At 34.5% G+C, this 17,324-nt stretch overlaps 1 protein-coding gene across 19 annotated transcripts in view; it reads right to left on the bottom strand.

Annotated features, from left to right (window-relative positions):
* Positions 1-17,324, bottom strand: part of LOC149785740 (twitchin-like) — a 469,207-nt gene that overhangs the window by 171,174 nt on the left and 280,709 nt on the right. For 17 of the 19 annotated variants that reach the window (XR_016425447.1, XM_089979624.1, XM_089979627.1 and 14 more), the window contains 7 exons: positions 16,509-16,601; positions 13,557-13,751; positions 10,671-10,970; positions 8,954-9,102; positions 7,997-8,147; positions 5,859-5,986; positions 1,758-1,772 (listed from right to left, as the gene is read on the bottom strand). Coding sequence is in view for 18 of the 19 variants with exons in the window: in XM_089979624.1 (XP_089835750.1) it covers positions 1,758-1,772; positions 5,859-5,986; positions 7,997-8,147; positions 8,954-9,102; positions 10,671-10,970; positions 13,557-13,751; positions 16,509-16,601 (1,031 nt within the window). In the remaining variant the exon portion in view is untranslated. The remainder of the gene's footprint in view (positions 1-1,757; positions 1,773-5,858; positions 5,987-7,996; positions 8,148-8,953; positions 9,103-10,670; positions 10,971-13,556; positions 13,752-16,508; positions 16,602-17,324) is intronic. The other 2 variants (XM_089979633.1, XM_089979625.1) reach the window with 1 other exon arrangement.

Raw genomic sequence — 17,324 nt, forward strand, 5'->3', positions numbered from 1 at the left:
TGTTGAAGCAGGTTGTGTACAAGTGCTGACATAAGTACACAAAGGCAGTACTATATCCATAAATGTTGAAGCAGATTATGAACATGTGCTGACATAAGTACACAAATGCAGGATTATATCTATAAATATTGCTTAGCTGTTGTTGTAAACTCTGTTTAATCACTCATACATCAACCTCAGGAAGATGAAATGGGGACCTTGAATCATTTTCAGCTGGCATTAAATTGGTCCCTATATAAAATGGCCCGATTGAAAATAAATTGTTAATGATAATTTATCAATTTTTTTCTTTCATATCAAATGATAAAAGACCATTTATGAAGACCATTGTCAACTAGTTCACTATCAAACTTCTTAAATAATAAGGCCTTCTGCATTCTGCTGTTACCAAGTCTGCCCTCTTGGGACATTTGCACTCTACTTTTACCAAGTCTGCCATCTTGGTACTTTTGCACTGTATTGTTACCAAGTCTGTCATCTCTGTATGTTTGCACTAAATTGTTACCAAGTCTGCCATCTTGGGACTTTGTACTTTATTGTTACCAAGTCTACCATCTTAGGACTTTTGCACTATTGTTACCAAGTCTGCCATTTTAGGACTTTACATAAAAGACAGACTTTACGCACTGAACATGATGTATCCCCATAATCTTATTTGCAAAAAGTGGAATGCAAAACACTAACATAGTATCTTGACGTTGAAGATGATGCTGACACCATGTTATCACTACCTGATAAGTGTTATCCATGTTTCACAATGATATCGCAAGCAAGACCAAGACTTTCCATTTACATATCAAGACCAAGACTTTCCATTTACATATCAAGACCAAGACTCTCCATTTATATATCAGGACCAAGACTTTCCATTTATATATCAGGACCAAGACTTTCCATTTATATATCAGGACCAAGACTTTCCATTTACATATCAGGACCAAGACTTTCCATTTACATATCAGGACCAAGACTTTCCATTTACATATCAAGACCAAGACTTTCCATATACATATCAATACCAAGACTTTCCATTTACATATCAGGACCAAGACTTTCCATTTACATATCAGGACCAAGACTTTCCATTTACATATCAAGACCAAGACTTTCCATTTACATATCAATACCAAGACTTTCCATTTAGACTTTCCATTTACATATCAAGACCAAGTCTTTCCATTTACATATCAATACCAAGACTTTCCATTTACATATCATGACCAAGACTTTCCATTTACATATCAATACCAAGACTTTCCATTTATATATCAATACCAAGACTTTCCATTTACATATCAATACCAAGACTTTCCATTTATATATCAATACCAAGACTTTCCATTTACATATCATGACCAAGACTTTCCATTTACATATCAGCACCAAGACTTTCCATTTACATATCATGACCAAGACTTTCCATATACATATCAATACCAAGACTTTCCATTTATATATCAATACCAAGACTTTCCATTTACATATCAAGACCAAGACTTTCCATTTACATATCAAGACCAAGACTTTCCATTTACATATCAGCACCAAGACTTTCCATTTACATATCAGCACCAAGACTTTCCATTTACATATCAGGAAGTAGCTTTGAAAAGCATGCATGCCTTAAGCATGACTTTGGACAAAATCAACTTAGAGGTTGATGTATGATTCACATATAGATGGTTGTGCATAATAAATGAGAAACATATACAGTTACACTGTGCATAATATTGTACTAGATAATGGTTTCAAGTTACCTTTCCACCAGGCTCCTATTAAAAATAAATAATGAATGACATTCATTAGCTTGATTTTAAAGAAACATGTGATGCCTATGAACTGTGTCATGACAAAAAAAACCTGCTTACTTGTAGCCAAGAATATTTGATCATGATTTCACTCTAACCATAAATTATACCCAACACTAATCAATCATTCTCCATGAAAAATGACAGCCTAATTATTCAAACATGTTTGCAGCAAAAATCATGATATCACATGCATAAGGTAAATTACAACATGAAACACATTCAGTTTATTTTTTGCATGCAAAAGAATTCAATTATTCTGAAATTACACACAACATTTAAATAATTCAGCTGACCTGTGAATTTATAGTCTTGACCAGTATTAAAATCAGTCACATTAATTAAGGCAAGGAACAAATTAACAAACATCAATCAATCAAATAAATTATTAAATTATTATAACTGAATTTAAAGAATGCTTGGATGAAGAATGACAATCTACTGGCAACTGAGTAAATCAAAATTTTAATTCCAAAGATAACAATGTATTATAAAATTACTTCAACACTTAAGCTGAAGATGGCAGAGATGCTCTAGTATACAAGTTTTGGAATCGAGACAGCCATCCCAGAATAACACATTTGTTAAATGTGTCAAACTTCTATCCAATTATTAGGGATGTGAAATTTTTGAAAAATAAAATCCATTGATGAACTATTTTCAGAAGTGCTTTCCTTTTTAATCTCTTTTAATTTTTAAGGGAGAAAAGATAATTTGACTTTCAGAGGCTTTATAAAATGTTAATGATTTCTGTTTCCCATTAATTTGAAGGCAATTATTGACTTAAAAGCAATAATGATTAAACATCGTTATTCTATTTAGCAATTAGACAAGTAAAAGAATTGCACAGTACAAGCTGTTATGGAATAAAACATTTTAATTGATCAGTTCATGTGATTAATTTTAAAAAGGTGCTGCCATTTTCTGTCATTACATTACTAGGATACCTAGGTGCTGCCATTTTCTGTCACTGCATTACCAGGATACCTAGGTGCTGCCATTTTCTGTCATTACCTTACTAGGATACCTAGGTGCTGCCATTTTCTGTCATTACCTTACTAGGATACCTAGGTGCTGCCATTTTCTGTCATTGCATTACTAGGATACCGAGGTGCTGCCATTTTCTGTCATTACATTACTACAATACCTACCATATTCCCAGACAGTTTTGGGTTTTTTCTGAGAGTCAAAAAGTATTTTGACATCCTAAAGGGTTCAGTACACATGACCCAAAAAAGTGACATTGTCTAATTGAAAATAAACTATAGAAATTGATTGTAAATTCAAATCTAAATAAAAGAAAATAATTGTGTTTTCTTCAAAGCATTTACTACACTTACAAAGAAGACAAAAATAGTTGGCATTCTTATCATTTATCATCACCATACACATATGTGCCAAAACACAATTACAACCTCACAGTCAATTAAGTAAAAGCATGCACCAAGTTTCTGTCTTTAAAATCCATTGATAGCAAAATATATGCTTAATTAGATGAAGTCTTTGTTGGTCACCATAGCTCAATAGGGGGCTTTAAAGGTAATGCAAGTGCCATTAGTGTTCATCTTTGCACTCACTAGAGACTGTTCAAACTTCCCTTCTGGATTCTCTGAGTGAATCAGCAAGAACTGGGTTATTCTTGACCACCATGAAGTTAACATTGTCAGAACTGTATCTGATGCAATCTGACCATGAGATACACTTGTCCCTATAGAAAAATAAACATGTATCATATTTTTGCTTTCTTTCCTCATAGCTTATTGCTTCCTGAGCCACCTTCAAAACTGAATAACACTTGAACATTATTCCAACAACTGAAATAATCATGCTTTGTGTTTTACAGAGATGCTGCCAGGATTTTATCTAAAGGAGGGGAGCTCCATCCTTGTCAGAAAAATAACGGGGTAGTATAAAAAACGAGGATAGGAGGAACTAGCCATAGCTCAATGTTTACCTCTTTCTTCCTAAACCCACTCTCTTAGGGCTCTACTGAAATAAAAAACTTTTAAAGATGTTGCCTCTACCTGTATAAGCTATAATCTGTTGATTGTTTCTGAGTTTAAACTGTGCCTTATCTATATATGAATGTTATTTGGTTGTGCAGGGAACCCCTTTTCGTTCTGCTGTCTGAAGGGGTATGTACATGGTTAGCTTTCTTTATGCCTGTTATGTACAATTTTTCACTGATCAGAGGTATTGTCTCTTGGATAATTCTGTCCATAATAAAAAATTTCACTAACATAAGCTCTATCAAAGTTTCACTTTCATAAGATAATGCCTTGCTGACTATTGGTGCATTAGAGTTTCAAATCCAGACAGAGATATTTTGATCAAATAAATACCTTTACTTTTTAGTTTCATTTTAGAGTCTTATTATTCAGTTTATCTTAAACCTTAATGGACTACAGATTTGTGGCACTTGATCCTGCAGGACTAAATTGTTTGAAAAAACGAAATGAAATTTATGATCTACTTTAAAATGTATTTATTTTAATTAGGCTAGGAATTCAGTATGACAGTTTGACTAATGGTTGATGTTAGTTGCCCTGAGGCCTCTGCCATTTCATCTGATGCTGTCAGCTTTACTGACTAAATCATCTGTAACAGATTTTTGCCTCTTCTTAAACATTTTGAATCTCAATTGCCTGAAGTACAGTTTTCCTCTTTCTTAATTCCTGCTGTTTTCTTATCCTTTCTTTTGTCATCAAGGTATATCTCATATCTATTGGTGAAACTGTACTAGTCTTAAAAGCAGTGTATGCAGCATACAACCCGCAGGAACCTTTATTCATGATGGATGTATTGTACTCTTCTTGAATCTGGCCTCACATCAGATAAAAAAAACTTTGAGTTTAGACTTAGTCCATCCATACTTATTTCGACAAGTTTCTGTATGGTCAAGTTACTGTCTAGTACTCCACTTGTAAACTGATTCACCATGTCATCTGCAGCACTATACCCAAGAAACTTGTTGTAACTTTCTTTTTTAATATGTCCCCAAACAACCACAAAACTGTCACCTTCCATTGCATACATTACCATAAGTTTCTTAAAATGTTATACCAGTTTTAAAAGGTATGCAGTTTATCTCTCAACATGAAAATAAGCATGCAATAACACTGCTGAAATCAGTTTTGCAATCGATTCATTGGATTTGAACAAGTTACAGCTAAGTACTCTCTGAAGTGTCCCTGGAACTTCTGTTTTCAATGTCTAAGTCTTTGAGACATTTAACTGATTATTTGGGAGGGAGCTTTAATACAAATATGGGCTTTGGTCCACCAACAGCATCAAGAGGGAGTATGGGATCTGTTGATGACATATAATTTTTCTCAGAATCAGTCTTCACAAAAGAAGTCATCAATGACTGTTAGAGAGGATTTCAAAGTGCTTGCTAACATTTGGTGTTTTCCCTTTCTCATATGTTAGGAAAGGGCATAATTCCTCATTTTCCCAAATATATTTACTTATTACACAAAGCATGCATTGCCATGGACTTAGGAGAAGTTAAAGTCTTGTCATAAGACAAGGATAATACCAAGGGTATCCAAATATACATAGTGTGTCCTAATATGAAGGATCTAAAATGAAGGATCTGAAAGATCGTTACACTCATTTTTTCCCCGTAAATAATTAAATCAGTATAAATGAAACACAAAATTATAGTAATAAATCAAATTTTATCAGGATACACTGTCTTTTAAAAGGGCTATCAACGCAAATATGAGGACTTTTCTTGATCTTTTTTTTTTACTGTTCTAATTTTCATGGCTTTTCAAGACCAGACATCACATTTACAGGGTTTTCAAGACCTGTGCAAACCATGTAATAATTCTGCAAAATCCAGAATGGTTAACATCTCTGAAGCAGTACACTATTTACATTGACAGCAAATGTCATACATAAAAATATTTGAAAAGAAATGTATTTTATTTACAATTAAGACAATTTCAATTATGCTATATTAAAACAAAGTAAATCAAAAGTTAAGTTGTATGGCCAACACTTTACCATAAGTACAGAAAATAAAATTGATACCACTGTACTTACACGACTCTTGACAGACCACCTAGCCTGTGGAGCTGGTTCACCTATGAATTCAACTGGAATGGTGAAGCTCTGGCCAACCTTGATTTGTATGGACTTCAGGTCATTCTTGTTCAAAATCTTAGGTTTCACTGCAATATTAAATTAATCATCTGGTTATAAATAGCATCAACTAAACTTGTTGACAAGAAGGACCTGATATTGTATAATCAGCAACACACTTGTCAAGAAGAATGTCAGAAATATATATGCTATGAATCCCTTTATACTGAAATATCCCTTGGATCTATTTAGTCCTTTTGCACTAAGAAGCTCCATTGCACCAAGAACTATCTCTAATTTCACAAACCCTTCCTTATGTTTTTTGTTCATGTACATAGTACATTTTAAATGAGAAAAGTAAATTTGAAAATTATTCTTTTATAATCCTGGCTCAAAACTGCAAAAACTCGGGGAATTCAAGGAGACCAGTAATATTGTTTATTCACTCTTCTATTTATCTGCAAGTGTAGACACACAGTAAAATCAGAGCTATCCAAATGTTGCCAGTGTTAATATAAGATGCTCTCTCAGGTATTCAATGGTGCTAGTCCTAAGGATATACAACCTTTTCCCTCTTATAAAATACATTTTCTTTTAGAAAGTTTTGTAAATATTTCTCTTAATACTACAACATAAACTAAACACTCCACAAAAGAAAATATTAACTCTTAATGAAAAATGACTAAATTATTTAACTAGATCAAAATATATCACTTGTTTATTCCATGGCTTCTGGACCATTTATTTCAAGAATGCTACATCTTTCACAGTACTGTTAAATGATTGTGTATCCCTATCTCCATTTCTGAAGCCACTGTGATCTTAACAGCCCCATCAAAAGATAAATCTTTTATTGATAATAGTTTCTTTCGAATAGTTTCTGATGTCAAACCAGACACTAACTTGTCTCTAAGTGCTGCTGAAGGAAAAGTTCCAAACTCACAGTGGGTAGAGAGCTTCTTTACTTCCACTACATATGCTGACACAGTCTCACCCTCTTTTAGATTTCTTTTATTAAATTTCAACCTTTCTGACATCACTAATGGTTTTCGCACGTAGTGATATTTTAACAATGTAACAAGTTCCTTGACCCCTTTGACCATCAGTAGATCTGGTGATACCAGGTTGTTGAGGATCCCGTACGCTGAGGGACTGATGACTGACAAAAATACTGCCACCAACTTCTCATCCTTTACCTCCTTTGCTGTGAAAAACTGTTCCATGTGTTCTACATAATTTGCAAAGCTCTCCTTTCCCTCACAAAACCCCCAATTTACCAATGTGGGCCATTGTGGTTGACAACTGATAAGTCCTTGACTTAATTCACCTCATCTAACGTCCACAATTCTTGTCACCAATGTAACAACTCAAGGAATTCAAGAAGACCAATGTTCTTTATTCACTCTACTATTTAACTGCAAGTGTACATACACAGTAAAATCCAAACTATCCAATCTGTACTGGTGTTACTATAAACTGCTCCCTCTGGTATTTGAAGGTACTACTCCCAAGGATATATTTAACAAAAACCAAAATTCCATACCAACCTAGCATGTAAACTCTGTAAGATGGGGTTACAAAATATAGATTGACAGATTGACAGAGATAAACAAACATGTTTCAAGTCGTTACAGGGTTCATACAGAATTCTGAATAATAAATTCAAAGACTCTTCCCAAACTTTCAAAGACCACAAAACATAGATTTCCAAGACCTATTTTCACTAACATTTTGTATACAAGTTACGTTATATTAGAAAACAATGAAATCAAAATACTACAATATTGTTTAATGATGAAATTCAAACTATAATTAATGAAAAGAAAGAAACCAGGAAACTTGACTACATCTGAATCTAACAACCTTGGACAATTTTATTTGTGATTATGGAGAGAAATTAAAATGTTTGGGTTTATTTCAATTTTCAAAGACTTGTAAAGACCTCTGGGTACTCTGCTAGATCTTCCCAAACTTTCAAGGTCTTGACAATGCTACCTCATTTTTCCCAAATTGTCAAAGACCTTCAAAGTCAGTAAGAACCCTGCATTAGAAGAGGGATCAACTCTAAAGATGCAACAAAGCAAAATTCCATATTATACCTCTCCTGGATTTGGTAAGAACTACAGGTGATGATGGACTGGGGTCTGATAGTCCAGCCTTATTCTTTGCCAGGACTCGACACTCATACTCCTTGCCTTCCTTTAACCCATCAATCATTCCCTTGGTCTGGTTGCCTGGGACTTCACAAGCCTTAAAAATAAGAAATTTGGAGACCTTAAACCTTTTCCACTGTGGATATGGTGGATATATGCAAAGGAACATTGATTCTGGACTTCAAAATCAAGAAAAGGTGATGATTTATGTGCTCATGAGACAAATATAAATATGTATTTATCTATTTTGTATTACCGATTTCAGACACAGGTAAAAAGTGAAATGTACCTACTTATCATTATATGATTTTCATTCTGCCCAAGGTTATCTGTCACCCACAGCCATGTTTGTATCCAATGTTCCTGAAAAGTTTGTGCATCTTTCTTTTTATTCATAAGCTTATCACTTTTTGACCGCGACAGTTTTTCAAACCATTTGTCACTGTCAGCGCTTGGCTTAAAGTGGAAACAATTCCTCAAACATCAAGCTGTGGAAATATTACAGTACTAGAAACACAATTTGGATTTATTCAGCATACAGACAGTGTACATACTGTTGAATAGTACAAGTGCAATTTATTGGAACTCTGAAAGTCTAAGCCATACAGTCATAATCCTTTCCATAAATAATGTCCGCATGTGCATCCCAAAAAATGAAGCAAAGTGACCTTTTCAAGTAGTTTTGTGAACATTTACATTTCCGGGGAATGAAAGTCCCTTGATTCAAACTGTATATTTTGTCATTTTCATGTCAAAGTGCAAATTAATGAAGCATGCAAGAAAATGATAGCCTTGATACCACTCTAAAAGAAAATGGAAAGAGAAGACAACAAAGGCCTGTATTACAACCTTTGCTCAGAAAAACCCTTAGTCCTCAACAAAAGTAGTTTACATATCTTTTACCTTGACCCAGTCTCCTCCCTTCTCCTTGACTTCCAGGATATATTTTTCAACAGGGGCCCCATTTTCCCTCTCTGGGGGCATCCAGCCTAGCTCAATGTAATCCTTGTCATAGTCCAAAACCTCAGGTTCACCCGGAGGGTCAGTGGGATCTGTAGAAGACAGGATTAATGTACATGAAAAGCATAAGTACAAGTAAATACAACTTTAACCCTTTACTTACCATATATACTTACTTATAAGTTAAACTGCAAAGAACAAAGATCCTGATCTGCCACAGCACAATACACCAGCAGGTCAGAGTCTATGTTGTTTGTTCTACTGATTACTCCTAACAAGTTGCATAGACCCAGATCTGCTGGTGCATTATATGACAGCAGATCTGGGTCTGTGCAGTTTGCAATTTGGCTCATCTTATATGGGTTTATATATGGTACAGAGTCTGCTCTGTAAGGTGTCAATACACATGTGCTGAAGTGACACAATCTAATGTGCTATGAATAGGACACCTGTCATCCAAATGGCTTGATAGGCGTAGGCATGCTAATTAACTTAAGTGTAGTACATGTTAAGTTCAACATCAATTGTAACCATTTTACCTTTTCTGTAGATTGATTTAAGAGTTGTATAATATTTTCATGGAAGAATTTATTATATGGTTTAAAATCTTATGATAACATTTTCACCATCATGAAGTTGTGTGACCAAGTATAGCTGACAATTCTCAACCTACCAGTCCATTGTCTAGGTCTACATTGCTAAATCTGTTCATTGTCTAGGTCTACATTGCTTAAATCTGTTCATTGCTTTGGTCTACATTGCTAAATCTGTTCATTGTCAAGGTCTACATTGCTAAATCTGTTCACTGTCTAGGTCTACATTGCTAAATCTGTTCACTGTCTAGGTCTACATTGCAAAATCTGTTCATTGTCTAGGTCTACATTGCTAATTCTGTTCATTGTCTAGGTCTACATTACTAAATCTGTTCATTGTCTAGGTCTACATTGCTAAATCTGTTCATTGTCTAGGTCTACATTGCTAAATCTGTTCATTGTCTAGGTCTACATTGCTAAATCTGTTCATTGTCTAGGTCTACATTGCTAAATCTGTTCATTGTCTAGGTCTACATTGCAAAATCTGTTCATTGTCTAGGTCTACATTGCTAAATCTGTTCATTGTCTAGGTCTACATTGCTAAATCTGTTCACTGTCTAGGTCTACATTGCTAAATCTGTTCATTGTCTAGGTCTACATTGCTAAATATGTTCATTGTCTAGGTCTACATTGCTAAATCTGTTCATTGTCTAGGTCTACATTACTAAATCTGTTCATTGTCTAGGTCCACATTGCTAAATGACTATCTACTGCTATGGAAACACCAAGGGAGCCAAACTGGACTACTGTGGTCAGGGTTCACACCTCCAACTCACTGCTGGCAATGACCTATGTGTCATGCCCACTGCAAGCTTTTGGAAAATTGTTGTCATACACTTCAAGATGTATGAACAAACCAAGTAACAGTAGACGAGATGTTCTGGCCAAATTTATTCAAGAAAGGGACCAAAATACCAACTTTTGACATTTACGTTATTGTAGGGAGTAGGCAGACTGACAAATAGATGTATAGACACATAGCAAAGTGATCTCTGTGTCAAGCTTGACACTGAAAAGCTATTATGAATGAATCAGAAATATTTTGTAAGCTGGGTAGTAAAGCATACCCCATGGATCTTTGGCAAGGATCTCTGTGTCAGCATACAGTGGTTCTCCCTGGCCCATTTCATTGACAGCAGACACACGGAATAGATATTTGTGACCAGGTGTGATATCAGATACATCAATTTCAAGGTCTTCAGTGTCACAGATTTTCTTCCAGTCATCGGACTCTGTATCCTTCATTTCCACAACATAGTTCAAGATGGGGCAGTTTCCATCATTCTCTGGCTTGTCCCAAAGAAGAGCACAGCGGTCCTGGAAAATATCTACAACATCCAGAGGACCTTTCGGTTTGCCAGGTTTGTCTGAAAAAGCAAAGAATGCAGCAAATAAGATGGTCTATAATTTAGTTTTATTCTTTGTGAAAGTCCTGAAAATTTTCAAATATTCTGGCCAATTAAAGATCTTTGAAAAATACAATAAAGTTTTCACCTAAAATATAGCAGAAAACCCACCCATGACAGCATCCTTGTGCAATGATCTAATATCAACTGCAATCAATAACATTATTATTGTTTTTTCAGGAAATGAAGGGGCGCATCTGATCATCTACAAGATAAGAATGTTTTTATCAGCTGTCTCTACTGGGGTCCCTGGGTGAGGGTCAAATGTTAAATATGCAAAAGCTGCAGTTACAGTAACATTCTTTAATTTTTGTGACCAAACATTGTACATGCATGTTTAGGAGAAGATCACACAATATATGAAATGGGTTTTGGGCTATGACCCCTGGGATATGGTATGGGAGGGTGGGATCAGTAAACATGTCATCAAAAAATGTGGATTTGATGACAATGGTTTCACAAATATTTTCTGATCAAACTTCAGCTATAGCAAGAAGACAGGTCATCTTATGTGAAATATTTGGCATTCGGACCCTGGATCACTGTCTGAGGGATGGATTGGAGGGTTGGGGGCAGGTGGAGGATAAGGGTCATATAAATATGCAGCATAATTGTGGGACAGGATTTGCAAAGGCAAACCATTGCATTGTTTCTCTTTTGTATGGTTTTAAAAAGCTGCTCTAAGCATTTTATATTTTTGTGATGGCAGCCATATCTAAGGCAGATCAGTCATCATCTCTTGAAAGCTGCTCATGCATATGTTTTCTGTCAAATTTATGGGCTGAATTCTGTAGAATGATCGTAGAGAAGAGGCTGTTTAAAGGTTTTTCTTTGTTTGTAATGGTGACAATATTTTATGGCATATGGTCAAGAAACTGAAAGATTTTCATTCCGGGGTGCTTTCTATAAAATATGGTCAAAATATTCCTTTGAGCAATTTTTGAAAAGAAGTTGTTTAAAGGTTGTTCTATTATTCTGCAATGGTAGGCACACTGATAGCAGATCAAGATCATTTCAACAAAATGAAAACCCTTCATGCAAGAATTCTGTCAAATTCTGTTAGTGATATTTGAGAAAAAATTATTTAAAGGCTTTTCTATTTTTAGTAATGGTTCTCGTATTATTTGATGGCAGACCAGCATCATCCATAAAACAAGCCCAAGGCCTGCATATTGAGATGAAATGATTCCTTTTTAAACATGTTACCTTGACAACAAGATCAAAAGCAGAGTGCAAGCATGTCACAGAACAAAACACTGTCATAATTATCCATTCAATGTATTAATGATATCCATTAAGGAAATATAAGTAAATGAAAACTCTCTAATCAAATCTGAATGCAGATTTTCTTTGACTGACTTTGATCTTTGCCACCATGAGTAAAGGGGTGAGTGTGCATGCTGCAGAATGACTTGTCTTTCATAATGTTTCATCCAAATTATGAAGAAAATCTATCCAAGGTTATAGAAAGATATTAAAATACTTTACCCCAAAACCTTAATGCAAAGTTTCTATGGCTGTCACATTGAACCCAAGGCTAAAAGGAAAGCTTGCATGTCACTGCATCAATTATTTAAGCTTCAAAGTGATTCTAATCAAGTATGAAGAAAATCCATCAAGGGATTTAAGAAATGTAAGTATGTGAATAGCCTTAACCAAAACTTTAACACAAATTTTCTACGACTGTAATCTTGACCTCACGGTACAAAACGTGAGTGAGCAAGAGACAGAATATCATGACTTGATAATGATTTTTATCAATTAGGTATGATGAAAATTGATCAGGATCTATCAAATGCTCATGGAAATAGAGGCAAATTAACCAAAACCTTAACAAACTGTTACTAATGATGACACCATTGTTTATGCCATTACCATCATCAGAAAAGTGACAGCTGAGTTTTGCTTCCCACTAACATGGGCTCAACAAAAACTGAAAGCCTTTCATTTAAATTCTGTTGAGCACTCTTGGAAAAGAAGTGTTTTTCAATCTTAGTAACATTGGCGATATTTTCTTGCAGATCAGCATCATAAGTACAAATGTGAAAGTCCTTCATGCCAGGTTGCTAACTAATTGGGAAAAATTCTGTCAAGCTTTTTCTCAGAAGGCATTTAAAGATTTTTATGTTTCCACTAATGGTGGCCATATTGGATAGTGGTTTGCTCCAGAAAATATTTTTTGAAAAAAAGACAAACATGACATGAGACAGATGAATGATCATCATATAAGCTCACCTGGCCTTAAGACCAGGTTAAACTTAAACCTGTTAAAATATATCCCATGTTGCCCAAGGGATATATTATGGCAGCAAATGATAGAATGTATAAGACTTTACAGTTTTGATTTCACGTGTATAATTTTAAAGGCATACTATTGAGATAGCTCAAAATACCAAATCCTAATGATAAGTCAATGCAATTATATTTTTAACAAGACTAGGAGATAAACAAATGCTTATCAAACAAAGGCAAAACATTCACAAATTTAATCTGTTTCCCAACTCTTCTGGTACTTATTGCAAGTGATCCATCATCATATTATCTTACCCAGTACTTTAACATTGATGGGTACTTTCTCTGTTCCAACTTCATTAGTGAGAGTGAGACAGTATACCCCCGAGTCCTCCCTCTCTGCCTCCGCAATCAGAAGCTTGGAATTTTTGTCTCCTGTCTCGATATGCATGTTGGCCTCATTGAGCGGTTTGTCATCTTTGGTCCAATGCGCTTGTGGTTTAGGTGTTCCTGTAAATGGTCAACAACACAGTGTATGGCAACACTATGGAGTGCACAGTTTTGTGTCATTTAGGAAAATTATTAAAAATAATTTACCATGAAGTGATGTTCAAGATATTTCCTTACTACTTGACTATGCATCAAATACAATTTTCATAAACATTTATTACGTTAAGAAAATGCTAAATATTTTCCACTGCACTATATGGCTGGATCATATAGGATAATCTCAGACAAAAGATAAGTACAGACATTCTGTGTGGCTATGCATAAATAGTGTTTAATGGCACATCAGCACAACACTGGCTTTATAGTGCAAAGAAAGTTTAGGCATCCCTAAATGGTAAACAAGCAAAGATAAAGGCAAAAATGTGTTAAATCCTTTAAATACAAAAGTTATTTTTAAAAAATATAAAACCCAGCTCTTTTAAAAACTATAAGACCTCCTCCATGTGAACATCAAACAGAATGCATCCCAGATCAAAAGACTGCACATTTAGTCATCTTTTATGACATGTACTCTGGGTATATTCTACATTCATACAGTTTCTTGCTTCCTGTTACCCATAATGCAGCTAATGATCATGAATCTCAATTATTTTTTAAAGTCCTTACGCGTCTTATATAGAGCTAAAGCATCAAATTGTCTTGGGTCAATTGCAAATACAGAGATACTTTCCAACATATATTGAGACCATACAATGTTGTTTTTTTTCATCATTGTTTCTTCCAATGCAGTTTACTTCAGACAGGCTTGCAATGATATAAACTTTAAACCCTTTAAGGATTGGCAAAAGATAACAAGCTAATTAAGATGTTTTGTCAGTATCATTCTTATATCTGCATTTCTTTCAAAGGTACAACTGGAAAAATTACCTGTCCAAATTATTCACATTAGTCAAAAAGATGGACAATGAAAACTGAGCTTTAGTCACAAAGATGCTTCCAGAAAATGATTAAGTTTCAGCAATTCTAATATTCTAGTACAAAAGGCTGATATGAAAACTTGACATTGACATTTCTGTTATTTTACCTACCTGACTCTATGTCTTAAGTCTTGCCCTATCTACATGAAAATCTTATAATGATACATACTGACTTGACACTATGTCTTAAGCCTTATCTACATGAAAATCTTATAATGATACATACCGACTTGACACTATGTCTTAAGTCTTATCTACATGAAAATCTTATAATGATACATACCAACCTGACACTATGTCTTAAGCCTTATCTACATGAAAATCTTATAATGATACATACCGACTTGACACTAGTCTTAAGTCCTGCCTTATCTACATGAAAATCTTATAATGATACATACCGACTTGACACTATGTCTTAAGTCTTATCTACATGAAAATCTTATAATGATACATACCGACTTGACACTAGTCTTAAGTCCTGCCTTATCTACATGAAAATCTTATAATGATACATACCGACTTGACACTATGTCTTAAGCCTTATCTACATGAAAATCTTATAATGATACATACCGACTTGACACTAGTCTTAAGTCGTGCCTTATCTACATGAAAATCTTATAATGATACATACCGACTTGACACTATATCTTAAGTCTTATCTACTTGAAAATCTTATAATGATACATACCAACTTGACACTAGTCTTAAGTCTTGCCTTATCTTCAAACCATGTGAGCAATTGTTATGATTTTCTGACACATAATGCCATGCTAAAAAGCAACCATTCTGACTGGTTGACATACAATGAAAGCAACCGTTGTGACTGGTTGACATACAATGATAATGTCAAAAAGGAATTATTGTAATTGACTGACACATAATGCCACTGTCAAAAATCTTTAAATGTTCCACATTCATATGATGTAAGATGGTGTGTCTGACCATACTAGCTGTCCAAACATACACTGATAATGTTCACCTAAGAGTAAAGACCCAGATCCTTCATTTTACAGAGCAGAACAGTATTTTTTGATGTTTACTTCACATTATAAGTATTAAAAACAGCATATGCACTGAACAGCCAGAACAACATGTAACAGCAAATCAGATATATGCTGTTTATTTCATGACATAAATAATATCAACAGCATATGCATGCCCTGAACAGCAGATCAGAACCTATGCTGTTAATCTCAGGTCATAAGTAATAAAAACTGCATACATCCTGAAAAGAGAGGGCAACATGTAACAGCAGATCAGAATCTATGCTGTTAACCTTAGGTCATAAGTAATAAAAACTGCATACATCCTGAACAGAAAGGTCAACATGTAACAGCAGATCAGAACCTATGCTGTTAACCTTAGGTCATAAGTAATACAAACTGCATACATCCTGAACAGATAGGTCAACATGTAACAGCAGATCAGAATCTATGCTGTTAACCTTAGGTCATAAGTAGTAAAAACTGCATACATCCTGAACAGAGAGGGCAACATGTAACAGCAGATCAGAATCTATGCTGTTAACCTTGGGTCATAAGTAATAAAAACTGCATACATTCTGAACAGAGAGGGCAACATGTAACAGCAGATCAATGTCCTTGTTGATTACTTTAAGACAAACAGCATACACCCTTAACAGCCAGAGCAGCATGCAACAGCAGATCAGAGTCTATGCTGTTTTAGCTTTTGGGTTTTAAACATTAGTATTTTTCACCAACACACAAGTTCTATCTGCATCAAAATATTTCTATTTCTATCCATTCAGAAAATTGGATTAATCATGATTAAACAAAGAGTAATCTCCCAGAAAACACTCAGCTGTGAATCTTACCCACATATGGAATATCAATTTCGATCTTCTCTCCCTTCTTCACTATAATCTCCTTTGGAAGTTTGCTAAAATCAACCTTGGGTGGTTTGGGCACTGTAAAACATTGGAAGTGTATTGCTCATCAATCTACAGGTTTCTTTTTTTCATTAAAAAAATCAACAAATTAAAAAAAAAAATCATATGAATGTTACAATCATTATCATTATCAATTCTTACACTCTGTAAATATGTCTTTCTGTCTGTCTGTAAATACTTTTCTATGGCAATCAGTAATACCGGAACTTTGACCTAACATTTGTTTAATGGGCAATAAAATTGTGGGGAGTGAATTGTTAAAATTGGAACTCGTACTGATCCCGAAAAGAATGGGGTTGGGGATATTTGAACACTTAAACATCAGTTATGCTATTTCTGTAAATACCTTTTATTTCTTTTTTTTTGTTCTTATCTTAAAGTAGTATCTGATTTATATAACTGGAAGTGGTTGTGATGTTAATAAACCATTTATCACATGATGTTTCACCCCACTGGATTTATACTTGATCATGTCAGATCCGACAGTTTGGGGTTAATGTGGACATGCTGTTGTGTCTCATAGGACAACTGTAGTATTTTGAAGAAAAAAATTTTTAAACAGAAATAATAGTAAAATCATCTGATAATTAGTATAGCTATTTATACACTTCCTATGCAGTTACATGTACTTATTTATGTTAGTAGAAAAACAAACAAGGCACACTATTGATAACTCTCCTTCTTGCAATTTTTTCTGATGGCAACAAGTGCAGTGTACTATAATGTAACAGAGAACAAAGG

Source organism: Sinohyriopsis cumingii, chromosome 13 (assembly GCF_028554795.1).
Source record: "Sinohyriopsis cumingii isolate HCF-2022 chromosome 13, ASM2855479v2, whole genome shotgun sequence".
Lineage (NCBI taxonomy): Eukaryota > Metazoa > Mollusca > Bivalvia > Unionida > Unionidae > Sinohyriopsis > Sinohyriopsis cumingii.